Below are 22,207 nucleotides of genomic sequence, written 5' to 3'. Positions count from 1 at the left end.
CTCTGCAAGCGGTATAAATTTGCTGATAATTCCCAGGAAAGATTTCTTGAAATAATCTTAAAGGAATGAAAGGTCACTGAGCAAGGAGGGCATAACTCTCCCAAGTGGATAATTAAAAAGAAAATTAAAAAGCGTGCTAAGTTTGAGATTGACTCGTGGCCGTGCTTTGAAGATTAAAAGGGCTTTTCCATTTCAGAGGAAGGAGGTTGGGATCGGTGGGAGGAGGAGTTGCTGTCGCTGTAGCAGTTGGGCAGCGCTGTGAAGCTGTATTTGCCATTTGCTTACTGAACCGTGAATGAGATGCCAAGACCATTGAACGGAAGTGTGGCTATCTGCTTGCTTTCCCTTTACTTTAAAACTCTGCGTTTTGCAGCTAGCGTGTTCTACCTGGCTGGTTACTGTTTAGTGCGGGTGGATTTTTTTAGGCATCTGAGCAAACAGCGTATAGAGTTCAAAACTGTACAAATGGGGTGTGTTTTGCCTTTAGCAAATGAAAATAGGAGTAACTTGCATTAAAGAAGGGAACTTTCTGAGTTCTTTGCACAGCTTGTAACCAGATCAGTCTGCTGTCTTTTTTTTTTTTTAAGAGATCTAGCCCACACTTCTGGAACCCTTTGCAATCAAACAAATAAGATATGGAAGCTAAAACGTAAGTGTACTCACTGATCATAAGAGCAAAATAAGGTAACAGGAAAAAAATGACAGAAGTGCAGCCTTATCGGGCATAATGGGCAGATGTTTCAAGTCTAGACTTAGAATATAAATTTGCATATCCCCACTGCATTTTATTTGTGGCATTGAATGGGTCGGTGAGAGCTGTTGTGCTCATCGTGGGTTTCGTTAGCTGCGGTTAGAACCCGTGAGCGCACCTAGAAACGTTCCTCTGCTGTGCTATTTATGAGAGCCAAAGGGGTTGAAGTTGTAGGTGGGAAGTAAAATAGCAGAGTTTGACTTTTTAGCTTTTTAGGTTTAGGCTTATTAGGTCAGCTCTGATGTGTGTTGCTCCCTTGGCTGAGCTATCGCGTGCTTCATTTTGGGTGCTGTACTGCCTTCTCCTAAACATGTCAAGGTTGACAGTGTTTTCCTGGAGCATCTGGGATCACTTGTAGGTAATGACACTCTAAGGGTTGCAGTCAGCAGCCTCACATGGTGTTATATTGACCAATAAACAGGTTTTATTTTTGTCAGTTCTTGGAAAAATGAGTTGAGCTTGAACTAGCATTAAGAAGCAACTGTCAACGTACCTGGAGGTGCAGGAAAGATGTAGGCGCCTGACTCAAGTTTGTGGACGTGGTGAATACAATAACAGGTCACAAAAAGTACGTTCCTTCTGCTAAATTTTGGAGTGCTTTGATCTGTGCTTTTAGAGCATATGACTTGGGCCTCACTACTTTTTTTTTTTTTTTTTTAAACTTGAAAATGATTTACATTCCTTGTCTGGAAGTCCATAGATGTTTTTAAGGGCACTTCCATCTTGTGATCTCTTCTTTATATAGAAGCAGCATAGATCTGGCTTGACCAATTCCTCAGGACCTGGATTTTTCTTTTGAGTGTGAGTATTTAAAAATATGCAATTGCCGGAAGAGTTCTAAGATTAAAATTGGGATTCAAAAAGAAAAAAAACATTGAGCGCTAGGCACGGCATTCTGTAGCTGGAAAAGAGAAGCTTCATTTAGTATGGATTGGTTCAAGGTATCCTTTCTGGTAGACTAGAGGGATGTGCGTTTTAATGCCTTGAGTCCTGTACAAGGAGCACACGTAAGTAATAGCCAGGACCATGCATCATTCATTGAATTAAATGGTAAGCTTTCAAAGCAATTTCAATAATTCTTTGTGTGTGTTTGATAGCAGCATGAAAGAAGAGAGCGCTGAATGTTTTTGTCTTAAAGGGTGTCTTCTGATAAGTGCTTTTCCTGCAAGTTTATAATTCAGCGGATTTATAAGTGCCTCTATAAGGTCAGACTTAATGGCTTTGTCTTTCTGCTGTTTAAAAACGTGGGTGGAAGTGGATCTGTTTGTTCTACTAATATGCGATGCTCTTTTCTTGTGTTTGCTGTGTTACGTTAAGTGTATTCTAGAGGATGTTCATGGGAGTCTGCTATATAAATTGAATCTCTTCGTTGACATAAAAAATTCCAAATTTGTTACGACTTTGTTGGGAAGAATACTTGAATTAGACTGCTCCAAAAATGCAGTAGAGAGGTTCGATTGGCTGTCGCCAGCGAGGCATCCTATACCTCCTCACCCTGCCGATGAAAAGGGTGTTCTCACAAAGGCGATGTGCCTTTTTCTGAAAACCTTGTCTTCCAGCAGCTGAATATCTGCTCCGCCAGAACTGTGGTTTTTCCTCTTTTTTTTTTTTTTTTTGGGCTTTTTGTAAACAGATAAGTTCTGGAACAGAGAACCTCTCCTTACAGATTATCAGTGATTGCATCAGACTTGCCCTTTCTTTTGTCTTGTTTGTTTTCCTTGTTATCACCCGCCAAGGTATGAAGGTTCAAAGGAGTGATTTGGTTACTGGGCAGTTGCGATTACTGGGTCATATTGTTATCGGTCTTGATCGTGATGGATTAACCATCCTTAAATATATAGAATGCGGCTTTCAGTACGGCGGGAGTAGATGACTTGTAACTCTGAATGCAGCAAAATCATGAAGGATAGCCTCAGAATAAATACTCCAGCTCAGAAGGTTGCCTGTAAGTTGTCAGTTAGTTACCAATGTGTGTCTAACAGCAAATGTTTATAATTTGACTAGGGCTCTCTGAAGTGTTTGTTTCATCCATAAACTGAAAGCTCTATGCCTGAGCTGAAGGTACAAAATTGGATTTTTCTTGTAATAGTCAGAAGTGAACTCCTCCTAGGAGTAACGTTGTCGAGCAAGAGAAGTGCCCCCATCAGTTTAAATTTCAAATATTAAGCAGGTAATAAAAATGATGACTGGCTCTGTAAGATCATCCCGGCAGTCTGCTTCCTGCGCTAAAGTAGTGCAAGATAAATTGTCTACTATGATTTCACTTCCATCAATAAAATGCAGCAATAGTTATAGCTTCCCAATGGATTTGCAGTACGGTAAGTAAAATGAACCTCTGATTCCCCTGCGCGCTTGCCCGTTGTTGCAAGCGTAGCGGGTCAGCTGAGGACTGACTTGGCTGACGAGCAAGTTGATCTTGCGGATTCTTCTGATTCCAGACAGCGTGATCCAGCGGATTAAGAATGCTGTACTAAGGCAAAAAATTCCCCATTTCTGTTTTTTACCTCATCGGTTTGCTCCCTCCTGTCTTGAACAGCGTTACAGAGTTTGCAGATGTGTTGTGAGATGCTCCGCTGTCTTGAAAAAACTGGGTGCAAGAGTTGTATCTCAAATTGACATTCATCTTAAGTACAGCAGTGATTAATTACCTATTTACTACAAGTAAACCAAGCGACCTGTGATTAGACCTGTCCAAGAACTGTGGATTATGGAAGCTGTGTTTTAAGCAAAGGCATCCAGCTTAGTAGAAGGTTTATTTGAACTGAATTATTCAGTGTAAATCCTAAGTAAAAAATAAATCTTTTAAATGATGACATTTTCTACCAAGTGGTCGTGAATTTTGGCCCGAGTGGTCTTAATTGTATAGTAAATATACAATTCTTGTGTAATCAGATACTGAAGTAATGTTTTTTGCAGAGAACTCGATTATACTTAGGATGCTGATATTCAAGGCACGCAGCCTTTGAGTCTGTTTTAATGTAACTATAAAAAAATCTGGACATCAGAATTCAAAAGGCAGGTGTCTGTAAAACAGGTAATATATTTCATTTTTTTTCTTGATGCTGGTCACTTAGTACTGTAGCTCCTTGAGAGCAGATCAAATGACTTGAATCTGAAAGGATTTCCGTCGTGTTCCTTCAAAAGTATTGTAGGCGAGCAGTCTTTTAGAGAAATTGTGGTGCAGCAGTTTATTTTTTGTGGTATTAAAACTGCAGAGATGGTGGTGCTTGCATTAAGGACTGTAAACTTTCTTTGTACTGAAATGAGATGTTTTGTCTCTGTGGGCCGACTTCAGCGAAAACGCTTGGAATTCAGAAGGTAACAAAGAATCTGAAAACCAGAAAAGGAGCCGGTGGAGGAGGTAACTTTTCAACATCTCGCTCTTTGCGGTGAAGATTAAATGTTGGAACACAGTGTAGTTTTATGATACGCACACATTACATAGAACTTAATCAGTGGAGATAATTGGCTAGCTTCTCTGTATTCTTAGTAAATGATGGAAAAGTAGCGTTGCACGTAAGAAGTTTTATCAGTTTTCAGTGAAACGTGCCCTGTTCAGTAGCTCCTTCGTTGAGGAAAAGGGGGCCAATGCCAGTTTTGGATCCGCTGGTGATGCACAACTCAAGTTTGTCCCTTCTGAAGTAGCAAGAATCGAGTAAGTTCTGGCAGTCTGTTACGAACTTTTAAACTTGCGTAATGCTTACTTTGCCCGTTAGGAGACGGGAGCTAGGTGGCGCCATTGGCCTGTCTTTTGCCTTTGCAAATTTGGGCTCCAAAGGTGCGTTTCAGGTAGCGCGAGCTCTGCCCTCGGAGCTGTGGGACGTCTCGGCCCGCGTCTCACGAGCGCGACGGTAGCGGGGACGCTGCGTGTGTAGGTGGGCAGCGTCCGCGAGCTGGCTGCCGCCTTTGCGATGGCCTCTCCTAGCTGGCACGTAGGATAGCAGGAAGTGAAGGTGTCTCATTGATGGCACTGCAAGCACGCTGACGTGTTGAGAGGTTGCTGAATGATGCTTAACGCTTAACCTTGTATTACAGATGTGAGTTTTGAGATGGGGCGCTGCTGCGGAAAACTGGCTAACTGCTAGCAAAAATATTTCCTTGCGAGTTGCACAACTTAGGTTTATAGAAATGCAAACTGTTTGTTGTGGAGATGGGTGGAGGAAAACCACTGTCCTCGTCGCAGCTCTTAGGCGTGTAAATATTTGCCCAACTCGATTTTTTGGGTCCGTCTCTTCTGATGGGTTTTCTGTGTGTGGTATTTCAGGTTATGTAAAACACTTGAACTTGTTCAGTTTGATTTGTACGCACTCTGCCGTTACTCAGAGATACTGTCTGTCCACTTGCTTTTCATAACTATGGCAGAAGCATGTAGTAACAGCTTAAAACCGTATGGTGTCTTCCTGTATTTCTGCTGTTGTGTAATACACGGAGATTTTGATTGGACAAAGTACAGTTATACAAGGTAGCGAGCCCAACAGGTTATAAAAATCCTTCTTCTCTGTGTCTGCATCCTTTTAGACTGCAACTTGCAGCTTGAACTGTTGCGCTTTGCGTAGGCTGGAAGAAATGCTGTAGAGGAGTTGACTGAGACGAGCCCTGGAAGTTAGTACGGGTTTCTTGAGGTAAGAGCTGCTCTTAATTCACGTGTTACTGGGGATAATTAGAAAGACTCAACCGCTTTAGTGCGGGCATTATTATCATAAGATGGAAGTAACTCTTAATCGTGCCACACTTAAGATTTGAATAGCTCAATTTCAATACACTAAGGATTTGAGGACTTAGTTTTTCATTTAAAAATATTTTTGTTACTGCTGTAAAGGGGGGAGATTTGAAAGGTATTTACACTCTTTCCTGTTTACCTGGGAACTTTGGTTGCTTTAAAATTTCAAAATGGGAGAAAATTATATGAGGTTTTGGTAGTAAAAACAGGATTTAAGAATGCTTGACCACAGAAGTGCAGCATCTTGGTTAGTTTCTGGAAATCCTACTTAGAAGATTTGGAACTTAGGAATGTTAAATGGAAGGAAAGTATTTATTTAAGTCAAGCTTAGTGGAAGAACTCAGTATAATACAAATGTTAAAGCGGGTAATCATTTAGGAGGCTTTATATTGCTTACTGGACTAAAATCGTTTTCCTCAGGCCAGGAGTATCTCTTTCAAAAGTAGACTTAGGAATGCTTAAGTCTTAGGAAAGGAACTTCACATTCAGGGTTGAAAAGGCTGGCACATTACCCAGGTTTGTTTAATAAATGAAATTTTTCCTAGATGAGTCTATAACTTCACCTTTGTTTTAATGTGATTAGGGTCTGGATAAAAGTAGCTTACATCAAAGTGCCAAGGAGAAGCACAAAGAAAGCTGAGAAAAGAACCAGTGTGTGTTCAGAGCGCTTTCTGAGTGCAGTAAAGGAGCTTAATGAACTGTGTATTAAGGTCCATAATAATGTGGAGGTATCTGAATTCTTAATTATTAATGCACCACAGGGAAACTATAAAGGCTGTATACTATTTTCAGTTGAATTAACTTGTGCCATAAACACTGAGGGAGGTGTTTGGGCTAAAAGTAAGACCATGAAGTGGTAATATGTTTCGTAAAGAAAACTCGGGCGTTTAGTTTTTATTTACTGTGGGCATCGTTCCTATCTTGAGAACATTAAAGGTGTCATTTGATATCAGTCACTTGAGATCAAGCTGTAAAACTGCATCGTCTAGATTTTGCTTATACTTCTTGAAATACAGTCTTGTAGCTTGTTCTGTATACTTCTCTCTTGGTCGTTCGTTAGGACTCTTAATACAGAGCGTTGCATACAGATTGAAACTCTTACGGAGAGCGGTGCGCGCGTTGCACAGAAATTGGGCAAACCTGTTGCCTGTTGGAACAATAAATACAGAGAGGAGTGGGGTGGAAGATAAGCAAGGAACAGCTTGACAAATACCGATTTAACCAAATGTGGTCAACGTTCAGGTTGACCTACGCTTCTTGGAAATACTCCTGTTGCAGGTATCTTTATTCAGAAGTATAGCTAAATTAGCTCTTCTAAAAAAAAAAAAAATAAAAAAATAAATTTGATTAACTGAGGATGTCGTTTTTAAAAGCTGTATGATCCTTTGTTAAATATTTCATTCAGTTGGATTTAAGGCCGCTTCTGAACAAGCTCATTCACACGGGAAGTTAATGAGATTTAACTAATGTACTTGAAATGAAGAGAAGGTTTGAACTCATAACTTTCCTGTGTCTCTTTGTGTAGACATGCTCTAATGTTGGTCAACTGTTAAGACGCACTGCTCTGGACGGCAGTCAAAATACCACCTACTTAAAAATTCATTAGTGCCTACAAAGAAAGAATATGTTTGCACTTTGAAGGCTTGCTTTGAAGTGAGAAACCAACTCAGGACCAAAACTCCTTGTGGTAATCTTTAAATCTTATTTTTTTTAAAGCCAACTTTTAGAAAGTTCTGGCATAATTAGCAATATTGTGTCCACCTCTAACGTGGGTAAAGGGAAATGGTGCCTTTTTTAATGCTGCATTAGGAATTTGAAAGACATTTCTCTTTTATACGTGTGGATGTAGCTGTTCTTCATTGGGGTGGGGGGGGGGGGGGGAATCGTCTGTAGCATTTAGAGATATATCTTTTTAGTGCCCTTTCCTTTAATGGAAAGGAATTCTGGATGCAAGGAGCACACGGTAAAGACTAATCATAAGTATTTTTCTGACCAGAGAGGCTCAGTTACAAAATAGCCTGGGGAAAAGCCTTACTTCAGGACGAAGCAGGAAGATAATTTTACATGTAGCAACAGAAGTGTAGGTGCTACGCAGCTTTTTCCATGTCTGTAAGACAGTCAAAAACCCTTGCAAGGTTGAAGAAAATGCCCTTCAGGCACACCTACGTATCTGGAACGGTTTGTGGGCAGGGACCTCTGAGGAGCTGTATCTAAGTGCCAATCTTGAGACGTAATACCCACGGCCAATGCTCAGAGGCAATTGAACTTGCGGTTGTGGGTCTGTAGACAGTATTTTGACTGCATCACGTCAAGTACTGGTTGAGCTTTATTAGCCTTGCTGATGAGTTAGATGTTGATGAATCCTTTGGAAAAAGGGAGGACCTTTTTGCTTTGTAGGAAAGCAGCAAGCAACTTTTTGGACCGTTTGGAGTAGCAAACTAGATGTTAAATGCTTTCTTGTGATCGTTTGTAAATTGGGTTTTAATATTTCTTTTTAACTCCTCTGATAAAGCACCGCTTCATTTTAACAACTTGAATTTCTCAGGCTTAATATATTTGTTTTGTTAAGTAGTAGGTGTAAATGGCTATGGCAGGCAGGCTGAGAATGAAAGGGGCCCTAAAAGGATGGTCTAGTATGAAAATTGGGATAACTCGGGACTTGGGAAGGTGATGGTGAGTATAAATACAAATCACAATGCCTGTGGCTCTGATTTAATGCATGGAAGGCCAGGTGTGTTTAATAACAGGAAGAGGAGTCTTTGTTTCTTAATGCTTTAATGGGACAAAATCAGAACAGAAAATTTGCGCCACTGGCTTAACTAGAGCCAATAACAACCTGGCTAAAGCTGCTGTTCCATAATTACCTGGGAATTGCCTTGCTTTTGTTTTTAATCATTTGCCTGGCCAGGGATAGCTGCACCCTGTAAGTAAACTTGTCTAATTGGAGCCTCCACAAAATTCCATAATTGTCCGCTTTGCCGGTCTTGAATGTTTAGAAGTGCTCCCGTTCCCCTAATCAGTCTGCAGTGTTTTGGTGAAGGCATTTCTTTCAAAACTTCCCTGATCTCTTGGCATCCATCCTGCCGCCTTCTGGGGCAATCGGCATCTCCCTGGATACGTTCTTGCTGATCCCAGCTGTGTGTCTGCCTGTCCCCTTCCTCCTTGTCTCCTGGTGAATGTCGGCTGGCAACCAAATTGTGTGCAGCTCTGTCCTGCAGAATGCAGCCTCTCTCTCTTTATATGTCTTCATTGCTGTACAGTAGTATTAACTACTTGCCCTAAATGCACTTTTTCTTTTTTTTTTTTTCTTTCTTTTTAACTAAACAATGTAAATGCCATGCGTTTGTTACTGGCTCGATATTTCCATAGCTGTCTGACGCTACAGGAATTGACAATTTATCTTGACTTGCAGTCCCACAGCGTGCCCTTTTCGGAAATAGCTCCGCAGCACTCGTAGAATCAGGTACATCAAGAGGAGGATTTTAAAACTGGGTGTATGTTCTGCTCCGTTTCCAAACTGGATGCGTTTTGACCATAAAATATCCCTAAGTGCGGAGAGTCAAAGTTCCTTTCCACATCTGTGCCTCGTGTCTATTGGCAATAATATGTTTTCAGGCTTACAGGATATCTTGATTTGTATGTAGACACATAGTATGCTTGTTTTTCAGAGGTGCCAAATACTTGAAACTGCTTTTGGAGTTGGTGGGACTTCAGATGTACTAAAGTACTTATTTTCCTTAAGGGTTTTGAATTTATTTAAAATTTTGGTGAAGTTAACCTTGGTTGTAAGGTTGGACAACTTCTGGCTGAGCGTCATCTCTGCTTGCGGGAGAAACTAGTTGATGTTCACATAAGCCTGACAGCTAACTAAAAATAATAAATTGGAGTTTGTAATTAAGCTATCACCTTAATTTGATTCTGATCTCCTTAGTGTATGCTACAGACAGAGCTCTTCTGGCTCGTCAGCCATCTGTAAAGGCCAAGAGGGTCCCGTGTTGGATCTCGCTTTGCTCTTTCCTCTGGGCTGCGTGATGTGCTCACCAGGTGGCATACCTACCTGGAGTAGTTCTGGGAGCTTTTCCATCCGCACGCTCCAAGGAATTTGCTGTTCCATCACCAGTTTCTTTTATAACCCCCAGTGTTGTCCTTCTCTCTACACAAATTTCCCTTGCGCAGCAGCGTGGAGCCACCAAATGCAGGTTAGTTGCTTAGTTCCCCCTGTGGAGATGCAGAGAAGAGGACCGCAGTTACTGATTAACCAGTTAATTCCATTTTGATGCTTCTGCTAGGCTGGGAAGCATGACGGTCATGGAAATCTCAACCCTGCCGTCCAGGTTAACAAAGTACGAATGTGGAGGCAGGAACGCAAGTAAGTCCGAGATCCTCCTGGCCAAGGAGAGCATACGCATACTGTTTAGACTAGCTAGCTTCTCCTTTTAACTCTCTCTTCGGTCAGAGTTTACTTGTGCCCTAGACTTGCCCCACCAGCGTTTGGTGTTTGAGGGAAATCGAGACAGCAGACCGCAATCACAAAGTGGCCGATTTCCCTTTCTGCTTTTCATAGCCTTTGCAGGCTGTTCTGCTGTTTGCAGAGCAGGGAAACGCTTGTGATTCTGCAGTGGTTTCTCTCTGTGGCTGTGGTTGTAGGGCATCTAGTGCCAGTTCTGAAGTGCTACGGCCCCATCGTGCAAAGCACGGATTCAGGGCTACTTCAGTTGTGTTCAGGCTCTGGGCCTGTTGCTAGTGTTGATCTGCTGGGCTGTGTGCTGGGTCAGCGCTCTCCTGTTCTCTCAACGCAGCTGCGACAGTTGATGTGGAAAGCCTAAAATATCTGTGCTGACATCTCCGTGGTGGGCCTGGCTAAGTTGATAGAAATTTAGTGGTTCTCAGGCTAGATCCAGTGGAAATTTTGTCAAGACCCTCATGGCTTTAGGAAGCTTTTGTTTTGAATTGACCAAATAAGGAAACGCATGAAGCTGCTTCCCTCTGAAAGCTTCTGGGAAAAACAATTGCATCATGCTAGCACTTTGTAAAAACAGTAATTTTTAGGGTCGAACGTCATTGTGATAAAGCTGGGAATTGAGTGAATTGAGCATTTCATACCGAGGTGCTTTCAAACTGTAAATACCCTTTTTGTTCAGGAAGACAGTTTTAGACAATCATGGGGACCTTGAGGGTCAGCTAAGCTTCTTCCAAAGGGTTAATCTCTAGGTCTGCTTGTTGAAAATGTCAGGAGATACGCATTATAGTATTAACAGTATATCCTGAGCCGAGCATTGCCTCTCTGTTCTCTAGCTGCCAGTCTGACAGCAGCCGACAAATTGACTCTGCGTGTGGATGCAAAAAACAAACAAACGAGCAACAACAACAAAACCCTGTTGCCCCAAGCATGCTGCAGTCTGGAGGTCAGATTGCTTTTGTTTTCCCCAGCCCTTTGCTTTCCCAAGCTCTGGATGCTGACAAACCTTTCTGGAGCTGTCTCTCCTCTCCCCGATGGTACCCAACCTCAGGAGAAGCGTGCTGAAGACGCGGAGCGACCTTTCCCCGTTTTCTGAGAATCAGCTAGTAGCCGTTGCCTTCTGTGAACTTGTATCTGGCCATGCCCATTCAGTAGGCTGTCTATGTAAATACTAACTTTTATCTAAATCATTGTGAGCCCATGTCAGCTTCTAGCCTTCCCGAGTTAATCATGTATAGGTATCGAAGGTAATTTGGTACAGTGAGATGTGTTAATCAGTATATTGGTTGAAACTTCATTTCTCGTGTTTACATTAAATTATCTGCCGCCTTGCATCAAATGTACTGTGTGTACTTACCTAATGTCAAAGGCATTTTCTCTCTTGACACGTTGCTTTTCGGCTTCTGATGGGTTAGAATCGGTACGGGTGGTTACAAAAGGTCTGAGTCACCTTGCTTAGCTGTTGTCGGTTGGTGGGATGAGAGGTCTGATAAAGGAGAATGATACGCTTTTGGGCGACCTGATCGGCTGCCTGAAGGCTTTTGCTTTGACTTGGCGGTTCTGATTGTAGAATACAACTATTCTGAAAACCTGTGGTTAGCACCTGTGCCATTAAGCGCAAGTTTCATTGCTGAGGAGAAGTAACCGGAAGCGTGGTTTGGAAATCTGTTCTCCTTGTCTTCCTCGGACACCCCGCAGCCTGACGCAGGTACGTATAAGCATGTGTGCGCGTATGTGTGCGCAAGCGTACCGTCTCTAAGAAGAGGTAGCAGATCAGACTGGTTTTGCCTGTTAATTTGGAGCAGCTTGTATGCTATCATTTGGGAACCCTCATCTTGGAGATCAAAATCACTTTGTTCTTGCTATTGTGCTTCTGCTGTAAAGAAGTACACAAGTTGCACTTAATTTATGTGCTCTTGTGATGTACTTCACAAAAACAATTCACAAGGAATTATCACATCGTATTTGAGAAGACAGCAGTCTTAGTGTTTTGCACTGCAAAGCAAGATAAGATTAGAAGTTCTTCTTTACTGTGCATCAGTGGAGATGCTAGTTAATGCTAGCTAAGAAGATTATCTTGCCAGAACACCTTAAGCTACATCTCCAAAATGACAGATTTCCTGCTGGTATAACTCTCGTACTAGTGTTTTACTGGCATGGCTGCGTTTGTTTGGGATGTGAAATGGAGACCTTTCCCTTTTTCTTTTGATATCCGAGATGATAGAGCTACCAGAGTTAAGTCAAGCCCGTCCCCATCACTATTCTTATTGGAGGCTTATGTCTACATTAAAAGAAAAAGGCAAATTCCGTTTTTCTTTTTCTTTTTTTTTTTTTTTTGTGCTTGGGAGAAAAACTCTCATGTCTCTACGCAAAAAATGGACAAAGCCCCTCAAAAAAAGACAGCCCCCTCCTTCCCCCCCCCCCCCCAATGAAACCTTTAGCTAGTCTCTCTTTCTCCTCTCTCTTGTGTGTTCATGTCATTTCTCAGACCTGCCCAGGCAGATTTGGGACTAGGGTTGCTATAAAGTTTTGAGGAGGTACCCTCAGTTACCTGGTGCGCAAACTAATTTTAAAGTTGCTGTCTGTGCCTGGAAATCTGTATTTTCAAAGTGGAAGTAGGTGGTTATTGTAAAAATGGAAATGCCTTTTTTCAGAAAGATATTTATAATAGTAGGTACTTGAACTAGTCTTCTCCTTTAGTCTTAAGTTCAAGCACGAAGCGGTTACTTATGCTATCTTAATATTTACTTTAAAAAAACAGCTCTTAATTAAATCCTTATTTGAAGCTACTGCTTTCCATCCCATTTTGCTTTAATTAGGAATGCTTCAAGGGCATTTCAGTGCCCATCTAGTAATTCTTATGTATGTATATTTTTCTCTCTTAAACAGTTAAATCACTTTGAAAGATTAATATCTCTTTCACCTCAAGTAACCAGAATTTTCTAGCAAATGGGTAATTAACAGCTCTTAAGAGGTTCTAAAATATTAGTACTCTGTAATTTTTCAGACAGTCCTAAATTGCCCCTAGCAGAGGGGATTTTGTCAAGTTTAATTATTTTTGCAATTACAGTAGACGTTTGAGCTGCTGGCATTTTCCTGGACAGTATTTTGGAAGGGATTTTTTTTTTTCTTTTAAACTGCTTTTTGCTTTTCTATTATATACGTTCTGAGTTTTTTGAATATCCATTAACTGCATTTCAGCCTCCAGCAATTTGGTTGAAAATGTCATTAACTTGCTTTTGAAGTAACACCAGTGTGCAGTGAGCTTTGCTGCTTAAATACGTTCTTGTTTTTGCTGAGAATGTCGCGCTCTGATTTTGAAAAGAGCATTTTTCAGGTCTGTTGTGCACTTTTTCCTGTAGCTTTGCTTGTTTTATCTTTAGCTGTGTGCAACTGCCCTTTCTTTTCCGAAGCTCTATGGGACTTCAGTAACCAGAGGTTGCAAAACTGAGTTTGCTGCAGCATTTGTTATGCTGTCCTGTGGGAAGTGTGTGTTCAAATCTGTGAATTCATGCTTCCGAGTCTTGGAAATGGCAAAAACGTGAATGGCTGTGGACTGACCCATCTATTTTAAGGAGCAAACGTGGGAAAACTATCCTGTAGTGACCCGTCTGGTAAAACAAAGGGGATCAGTACACTGTATGATCTTTCCTCTTCCTGTGCCAAAACAGTAGTGGTACTAATTAAAAGGCAGGCTGGGTTTTATCCTGAAGCCGTGGCTTCTGCATCGTCAGGCAGATAACTTTGTGAGTCCCTCAAGAAAATGGAATCATTTTGGTTAGGGTGTGCAAACAGAAGGGGCGTCTGTCTGTTTGGGAAAGGTCATTGGACGTGAAGCGTGCTTCACTGTCAACCTAGTGTAAGCTGCTTGGAAAGTTTTTATTTAGAAATAAAGTGATGTTTAAAGGAGGGGTTTTGTTCCTCAGAGGCAAACTCATGAACAGGTCTACAAGTTTTAATGACAAAGTGTAAGTATTATTTGCAAGGGATGTGCAATAGCAAACTGTTTTAACGTCCCTGCGTAGCTGAAGTACAGAATTATTTTGTTTCCAAAAAGCTCTGTGGGAATTACAGTGAGATTGAACCAAAAAATGAAGTTCTAATATGCTAATAATAAGTGAAGACCACAAGAGGAGAACAAGAGAATAACTGCAGTATTCCAATCCTGAATTTAAAATACCATCAGCTTTATCTTTAAATGTAGTCTATTAATTATCAAATCATAAAAAGGAATGATAGAAGTAGGTGAGTGCTGAGCATGAAGGGGAACAAAGTTTGTGAGGCATGCGGGTTTTATACGTACCTCTTAGCTAATCATGAAAAACTTAATTCATCTTTTTTTTTTTTTCTCTTTGATTCTAGGGGCCGTTGATGCTAACGATACTTAAGGACAACCTTAATGTTCCAGCTGGATTACTCGGCGCTTTTCTAATTCCTAGAGGTGCTGTGGTTTAAATAAGAGCTAGTCCTGTTAGTGTCTGGCCTGTCATCTTGAGGAGCATCTGTTTGGGTACTATATGCAAGTCCTTGACATTCTGGAAACGATGGGGATTGGTAAGAATACCGCTTCAAAATCGGTGGAGGCTGGAGGCTCAACAGAAGGCAAATATGAGGATGAATCTAAACATCCCACCTTTTTCACTCTGCCCGTAAGTAACGTATCCAAAAAACACATAATCAAGCTTAATAAAAATCAATGACTAGTTCTTAGTTCTAGTCATGCTGCACAAAACCTTTATCCACACAAATAGTTTATATTACCTTCTCTTCTGTCACTTGCTACCCTTTTTAAGATACGTGTGTATGTAGATATATATTTTTTTTGTTTGCTCGTTTATCTGGTTCTACAGAAGCGATTGTGATCCTCTGGTTCCCAGGACTAAAATAACAAGAATAGCCTATACGTTAAGTTCCTGATTGTCTGGACGAATGCTCAGATTTGAGTTACCTAAAGGATCGGAAGTCACTTCTACAAGTCAGCTGAAACTGAAAACCTGTGACCTGTTACGTTGTCAATGGTTATGTCAAGTGCTGTTTGCAGAACGTGTGTCTCCCTAGGCAGTTTGTGATTAGAAGAATTGACTTTCATGGTTAAGAAAGCATCAGCCCCGAGAGAAGTGTGCCTTGAGTCAGCTGACTGCAAGAGGAGTAGTAGGCAACAGCAAACAAAACTTCTTTTCTTGTTCTGCTTTTTTAGATTTTCAGTTATATCATTCCATTGTAGGTACCTGCCTCTTAAGAACTGTTCCGATCAGTCTGCTGCTGGTTCTCTCCAGCTCCAGTAGACGCTGTCCAGTCTTGAAGGAGCTGTTTGTGATCTTTCAAGTTTTTTTTGTGGCATTCCTAGACTTGGTCTAGATATGATTGCTTGCCATGTTTGTTATCTTCTCTAACAAAATGTAAAAACTTTCTAAAATGTAAGAGGCAGATGTTATCCGTGGATTTTTTTTTTTCCTCCTCTTGTACTTGACATCAGGTGTGGTTGCAGAGAAGATGTTTATTTTACTATTGTGTGTGTGTTTAAGGTCGTGATAAATGGTGGAGCAACATCCAGTGGTGATCAGGATACGGAAGACACAGAGTTGATGGCGATCTATACTACAGAAAATGGCATAGCAGAAAAGGTATGTAGTAGTTCCGTTCCATGTCAGAACTCATTCTTGCTTTTTCAGTATTGGCGTTTGTTCACGCTAGTTTTACTTGACTGTGATTTCCTTTCTCTAATCAAACCTGCTGACTTGCAGGTTCACATCAGGTTCTGGGCAGTTCTGCCTTCATGACTCCTCTGGCTGCACATGTGATTACAGAACTTGGACGGTGACTCAGCAAACATGAGGAACAGTTTATGCACTTTGACCTACCATCTGAATTCATAATGTGCAGTTTTTGGTATTTCTTCATTTCAGCTGGCCTTTTACACTATTTCCCTAATGAGATTCTTCTGCTCTGTTCTTCAGTCGTTAACTCTTTTTTTGTTTTTAGGCAAATAAGCTGGTGGTGTTGAGCACCTTCTGAAGAAGGGTCATCCCCGGTGCAACCAGTCTTTTCCAAGCTCCAACATCATGTACTTAATTTTCTCATCCTTTTTCCAAGTAGGGGGCTGCTGCTTATTTTTTGACAGCTTTGTGAGTGAAGTTCGGGTGGTTAATAAAAACCCTGGGACGTTTTTTCATAAGGTAGCAATGGTTATCTCCTAGCTGTTCAGAAAGACCCTGTGAGGTCTACAGTGAGACTGGTTTGGTTTCGACTTTTAAGCTTTTTTCTCCTCAGTATTCCATCATTCTTCAGCCTGGTTTAATAATTATCTTGCAAACAGAGAAGGTGTGACTCTGACCTTTTATTTAGAGTAAGGAATAGGATTACAATACACTTGAAATGCAGCCTTTTCTGTGATGTTTATTACTGATTAGTGGTGATGTTGTCTCAGAATTGCCTCAATTCAGCAGAGTGTTTCAAATGCACCAATTGAACCAAAGAAACCCCACTCTTAGATTCAAGTAAGGGCGTCATTACATTTGTTTATTTGAGCTGTACTAGAGCCAGGATGATATCAAAGGATGTAGTTAAGGTTTTCAAATGCGGAACCTTAAAAACTCACTCCTGAATTTCAGATTTAAAATGTAGCTCAAACGGGTAATTCTGGTGGAGATCTTGTAGCGTTACACTTCAGAAGGACGTTATAAACGCTGCAGTGTGCGTCTGATCTAGACTTTCCCTTCTTGCAGATGGTCTGTATGTAGAGGTTTGTCTTGGATACGTCTCTACTACCGTTTGGATAATGCTAATATTTTAATGGGCAAATTTGCCCAACCGCTGACCTGCTGGTATGCCTGGCGGCTGATACTGGGCCATGCTCAGACTAGCATAGAAAGAGACATCTGATAAAAGCCGTGAGCAAAAGTTGTTGGGATGAAATTGTGCAACTTACTTAGATTGGCGATCTCGAGACATTAAAGCATGTCTTCATGGCCTGTTTTTTTCCAAACGTATGCTTTTCTCCTTTCCACTTGCTGTATGTGATCAGAACTGTGAATGATGGATGATAACTTGCCTTAAAGAGACAGTGAGCTTTTAATCAACTAAGTCTGCTTGAGTTAAACCTTTGCTGTGTCTTAAAATGAATGAATAGTGAAAAGAGGGGCTTTAGCAATTAGCAGTCTCAGGTATTAAGGTAGTATTTGAGGCTAGTATTTCTGCCAATCTAGCCAAACCTCTGTTTTTTTCACTTAAAATAACAGCGCGTGCATGAAGCGTGATTATTCTTGCCTTCCTTCCTCTTAAGATATCGTTCACCAAAAAAGCAAGTGGAAGACCTTGAATAAAAGTGTTTAACAAAGAGAACTGAAATGTAATTAATTGCTGGAGGATGCCTAGTGCTTACATTGTCTTGCAATAATTATCTCAAACAATAAGCTGTTTACCCACATGATAAATAAGCGTAGCGCTGCATCCCTACAAAATAAACGGTAAGTGCATTGCTTATTGCTTAATCAAATTAATTTGAATGCGTCATCAGTTCTTTATTTCTCTAAAGGCTTCTTACTGGTTCCTTGCAGTTCATCAGTCTCCTCTTGGTCCTTTCCACTCCCGCTTTATAACGGAACCGTCTTCTTGGACTGTTGGCGTTTTGCTTCCTCCGTGTTTGTTTCCTATCATTTTTGCTCCACCTTTATTCTGTGCTTTTCACTTTTGTGTTGTCCCGCTTGTGACCAATTAAGAAATGAATTAGTCTCTGATCAAGATCTCTTTCAAAAAGTTGCGGTTCGTTCTCGGCAGTTCCCCAAAACGTATTGCTATGGGACACTTGGCAAGCACCCGTGCGCGGTCAGAGTATTAAACTAGTAGGCACAGGCTTGAGATGTGAAAGGGCCGATGACTACTTATCAGCTGAGTAGCCAGACCTCACCTCTAATTCCTAGACTCTCCGCTGCTCAGTCTTGGGCTCTTATGTCAGCTCCCTTTAGCTCTTATCTGCTAGAGGTTTGATAACGTTGAAAGCTGCTTCTGCCGCGTGAGCATAAGTCTGGCGTTGGGAAGGAAGGAGGAATATCCTGCGTGTTTTTTATCCTAAAACCTTGCTATTGCAAGGAGCAGAGCTGTGTTTCTGCTGACCTAAACTGTGTGTCTCGTTAGTTGAGAAAGAGATGAAGAGCATACCTGCAGCTGCCTACGATTAAAATAGAAAGGGGATCCATGTTATCACTACACCGCGTTCTAAGTAGTAATTGTAAAATCGGCCCAAGCAGTGCTCATCTCGCTAGTCCGCTAGTTCACAAAGCTTTAAACAGCTGCCGCGATCCAGGTGCTGCGTAAGAAAGACTTTGCTATGTCACTTGGGCTTTGAAGTTTGAAATTCTTTTGTTAGAAGACCTGGAAACGTCCCTTTCGAAAGGAAAGCTTACGTTATTTAGCAGTTGTTGATCCACGTCCAAAGAGCTTTCTACATCCCTCGGATTAGTGGGCCCGTTGACTTTTTCTTAAGCCCCGTCTTTGTGGCTCTTTACATTTATGCCTACGTTTGTCTGCGATCACAAATGAAAAAAAGACTAAAACTTGTTGGACGAGTCTTTTCCAGTAGAAGCAGGTCGTCCTCTCCGATCTCTAGGCAGGCACTGAAACATCATGGACTTTGACAATCCCGCTTCCCTCGGTCCTCGGAAGGATTATTACAGGTTGCGCCTGTGCGTGTTGCGGTAGGGGTTTTTTCTTTCCCCGCTCCGGTCGGGTGGGGAGCTATCCATGGTTTGGTCTGCTTAATCTGCCGCTAGCTGGGTGGCTTCAGCAAGCCAGCGCCGACGTGGTTCGTAAGGGGAACGCAGCAGCTGATACTTCTCTAGTCCTGCCTCACAGGGAGAGGCTGTAACCGTTCTTACTCTTCCGTTAAGACCTCTGCCTTTCTGAAAGTGAACGATGGCCTTTTAGTCAAAATATTGAATAAACAAACCGTGCCGCTGGTGAGCAAAGCTTTCAGGTGGTGCATCTGTTGCACTGAAATAGAGGGCAGGGCAAGCTTATATAAGTATGTATATGGTTTTGTGTGTAAATGCACATAAATATATATATAAAACATACACTTATGTGTCAGTGTATATTTACACACAGAGTCTCTGGAGGAAGTTAAACAAAGCTGCTTTATAACAACAGGAAGCGTTGCAATAGCTTCTCGGGGTGAATCTTTATTTTCCTGAACAGGTCCTTAGAGGAAGCCCCTAGGGACCGTAAATATCCTGCTGTTTCTCCGTAACTACGTCAGCTGTTGCATCTCCCTCCTACTGTTTATCTTCCTGGGTCAGCCACCTTGTGCCCTAGGTTGGCTTTACGTTTACGTGCGTTGACATGAGGATACACGTGTTTTGCGCTAAGTAAATTCCAGCTGGAGACAAAACACGTACAAGTTTATTGCTGCTAAATGCTCCCCCTCCTGGGTGAGGTGAAGCTTTAAAGCTCACGTTCCTTCTCTTTAAGTGAATTATGTCAGTGGGGTAGGGGTCTTGTTTGTGTGCGTGTTTTTTTTTTTTTTTTCCTTAATTTTTTTTTTCTTTTGGTCAATGAAAATGCAACGTTGCTGCTGCTACTTGGCCAGCTGGGTTGTGCGATGAGTAATTTCCCTTGTTGAACTCTTCTGGAGCTATACTGTATTTAAACCAATCCTGGTGAGCAAAATACTGGGTGTTTTAACAGCGTTTAAAAGTGAACGTGGCTGTATTTCCCCTCGATCTTTTCTGCAGCTCTGTGTGGTAATTGACGCTCCCTGAATTTGAATTAACATGCGTAGCCGGTTGCATTTGTTTTCTCAACAGGAGCTGGAGGTGAAAGGGAAATGCTATGGGTCAGTAGGTTTCTCTGACCTTGTAGATGATAAACCAAATAGAGAATCATCTAAGAATAATCTGTGGATGTGTTGTGATTTTGAAGGAATAAAGACCATTTGAGGCAAAATCACAAGTCTGGCAAAATTCCCAGCCTTTGTGTAAGGCTACTTCACGTGAGTTTAGTCCTGGCATGGATTAGGTCGGAACAGTAGTTACATAAGGGGTTTTTTCTTTTTTTTTGGTGATTAAGTTGAAACGATAAAATCTGATACTTCCTCCTGCTTTTGTTGTTGGTATTAGGTCTTCAGAGCATTGTGTATTGTTCTCAGGCGTTGGAAAACAGGACAGTTAGAACAATTCCACTTAGCTGTAAAGAAGGCCAGAATGTGGTCTGTCTTAAATTTCCTGTAGGTTTGGAGGAAGTTAACTTGGCTATTATAAATTGGCTGGGCATGTATTCAGTTACAACGATTAGCTCAGGGTGGAAGCAAAAATAATAAGTTGTGTGGCTAAAAATGGTTAACCAAGACCGAAATTGAGTAAGAATTAAGCTGGGAAGCAACTACTGTGATGAGGAACTTCCTTGCCTGTGATTTATGTCCCTTATGCAAGGGTAGCCGTTTTACTTTGAAATAGTCATTGTTGACTCTTCTCCTTAGTTCCAATTCTTTCTTTTTTGCATAAACAAGTCTGTCGTGACGGTCCCATTTTTACGGCACCATTTGGCTGACAGATCGGTTATATCATAAACGAGCAATTGTTGTGTTAGCATAAACAAGCAGGGGATGGTTCGTCCTCTTGGAGGTAAAAGGCTTCCAAAGCTATAACATATTGATGTTGCTTGAGAGCAATACACCGCTCTGGGAGGCCTGAGGAGCTGCCTGACGGTTCATTTTATTCTCATGCAACGTTAACTTGCGGTTGTGTTTTGTGTCCTTCCCCCCCCCCAATTTGACAGAGCTCTCTGGCAGAGACACTGGACAGCAGCGGCAGTTTAGACGCGCAGAGAACTGACATGATTTACACTATTGAAGATGTTCCTCCTTGGTATCTCTGCATATTTTTGGGGTTACAGGTATGTTTCAAAACAGATGTTATGTTTTCTCAATGCTTTTTAAAGTTTGTTGTGCGCTTGCGTATGTGGTGATTTTAGTCTTCCCACGCTCTCAAACGTTTGAAGAAAGCGATAAGGCAATTTCTTTTGAAGTTGTTCGCGTGGCAAAGTTACTGTATTGCTGATGGTCTATATTATTGCCTGCTGGCATGTGCATTTGTGGCATTCACTTAGTTTTTAAAGCTGCTGCTTAGTTAACTAAGTGAACAAATGCTAAGTGGTAAGCTTCAGAAGGTGACATATGCCACCTCTGGAATTAAAAGATGGAAAGAGAGAATGGTTTAGTGCTGACACTTTGAATGTTAAAGCTGCTACTGTAGCTGTGTCAATTCTGCAAGCCCGATAGCGCTGTCATGGAGTCATTACCAGTAAGCGTGCTGATAAGTGGGGCGGGCAAGTCCTGTACCCTTTTTGGAGCGCGATGTGCTTTCTACAGTGACAAGGACTGTAGTAGGGAGCTGGATCCTACTACTAGCTCAGCCACTCGCTTGATGTGAAGTGGAACAGCTCTTTTCATCTCTTTCTTTCTCGAATGGTAATAAAAATCCATCCCACAGGAATGCTGAGAATTTGTTAATATCTGTAAAGTATGTTGAGATCCTCAAACAAATAAATTCCAAAGCATCCTTCTTATTCCTGCCTTTTGTCAAGGGCAGACAGTTCTGTAAGGATTAAATTTTTACTTGGATGTTGAATATGGTGACTGTTGTTTGTTTACTTACTGTACTTGGATAGAAGAAGAATTAATGAGTAGCTAGTTTCTGGTACTCGTGCACTTATGTGCGGCCTGGTTTGTGTGTGCTCTAAGTTCATTTGTAAGCTAATGGTCTTTCACATGGCTGAAAATGAATGGAGTTATTTATCTGCTTTTCTAAGTTGGAAGCTGCTTTCAGCACGGTTACCTAGATACTCCGTCATCAAGAACAGTAGCCATGTAGCTATGTAAATAACCTAGTTTATCCTACATAAATTGAGATCATTAGCAGCAAGCTAGTGCTAGCTAAACAAGGAAGGTAAAATGCTAGAAGAAATGTTTAGAGCCAGGAAATGAGAGACCTGGCGGATAACGTAAGAGCAAAAAGATCAAGTGTAAAAGAAAGGATGGTCATAAAACAGGTTTTTTTAAATGTTGGCTCAAGTATTAACAAACCATTTTTCTGTTCACAGCATTACTTAACATGTTTCAGTGGAACTATAGCAGTGCCCTTTTTGCTTGCTGATGCCATGTGTGTTGGATTTGACCAGTGGGCTACCAGCCAGTTGATTGGGACCATTTTCTTCTGTGTGGGCATCACTACGTTGTTACAAACAACTTTTGGGTGCAGGTGAGATCCAGAACTTGTTCCTACTG

At 41.4% G+C, this 22,207-nt stretch overlaps 1 protein-coding gene across 8 annotated transcripts in view; it reads left to right on the top strand.

Moving 5' to 3' along the window:
- SLC23A2 (solute carrier family 23 member 2) overlaps positions 1-22,207 on the top strand; it is a 57,766-nt gene that overhangs the window by 9,727 nt on the left and 25,832 nt on the right. For 4 of the 8 annotated variants that reach the window (XR_011136484.1, XR_011136483.1, XM_068920817.1 and 1 more), the window contains exons 2-7: positions 5,270-5,373; positions 11,501-11,638; positions 14,293-14,579; positions 15,456-15,554; positions 20,701-20,817; positions 22,024-22,181. Coding sequence is in view for 6 of the 8 variants with exons in the window: in XM_068920817.1 (XP_068776918.1) it covers positions 14,448-14,579; positions 15,456-15,554; positions 20,701-20,817; positions 22,024-22,181 (506 nt within the window). In the remaining 2 variants the exon portion in view is untranslated. The other 4 variants (XM_068920815.1, XM_068920814.1, XM_068920816.1 and 1 more) reach the window with 4 other exon arrangements.

This window comes from Struthio camelus, chromosome 27 (genome assembly GCF_040807025.1).
Source record: "Struthio camelus isolate bStrCam1 chromosome 27, bStrCam1.hap1, whole genome shotgun sequence".
In the NCBI taxonomy this organism is placed as follows: domain Eukaryota; kingdom Metazoa; phylum Chordata; class Aves; order Struthioniformes; family Struthionidae; genus Struthio; species Struthio camelus.
This window is presented reverse-complemented; position numbering and strand designations above follow the sequence as displayed.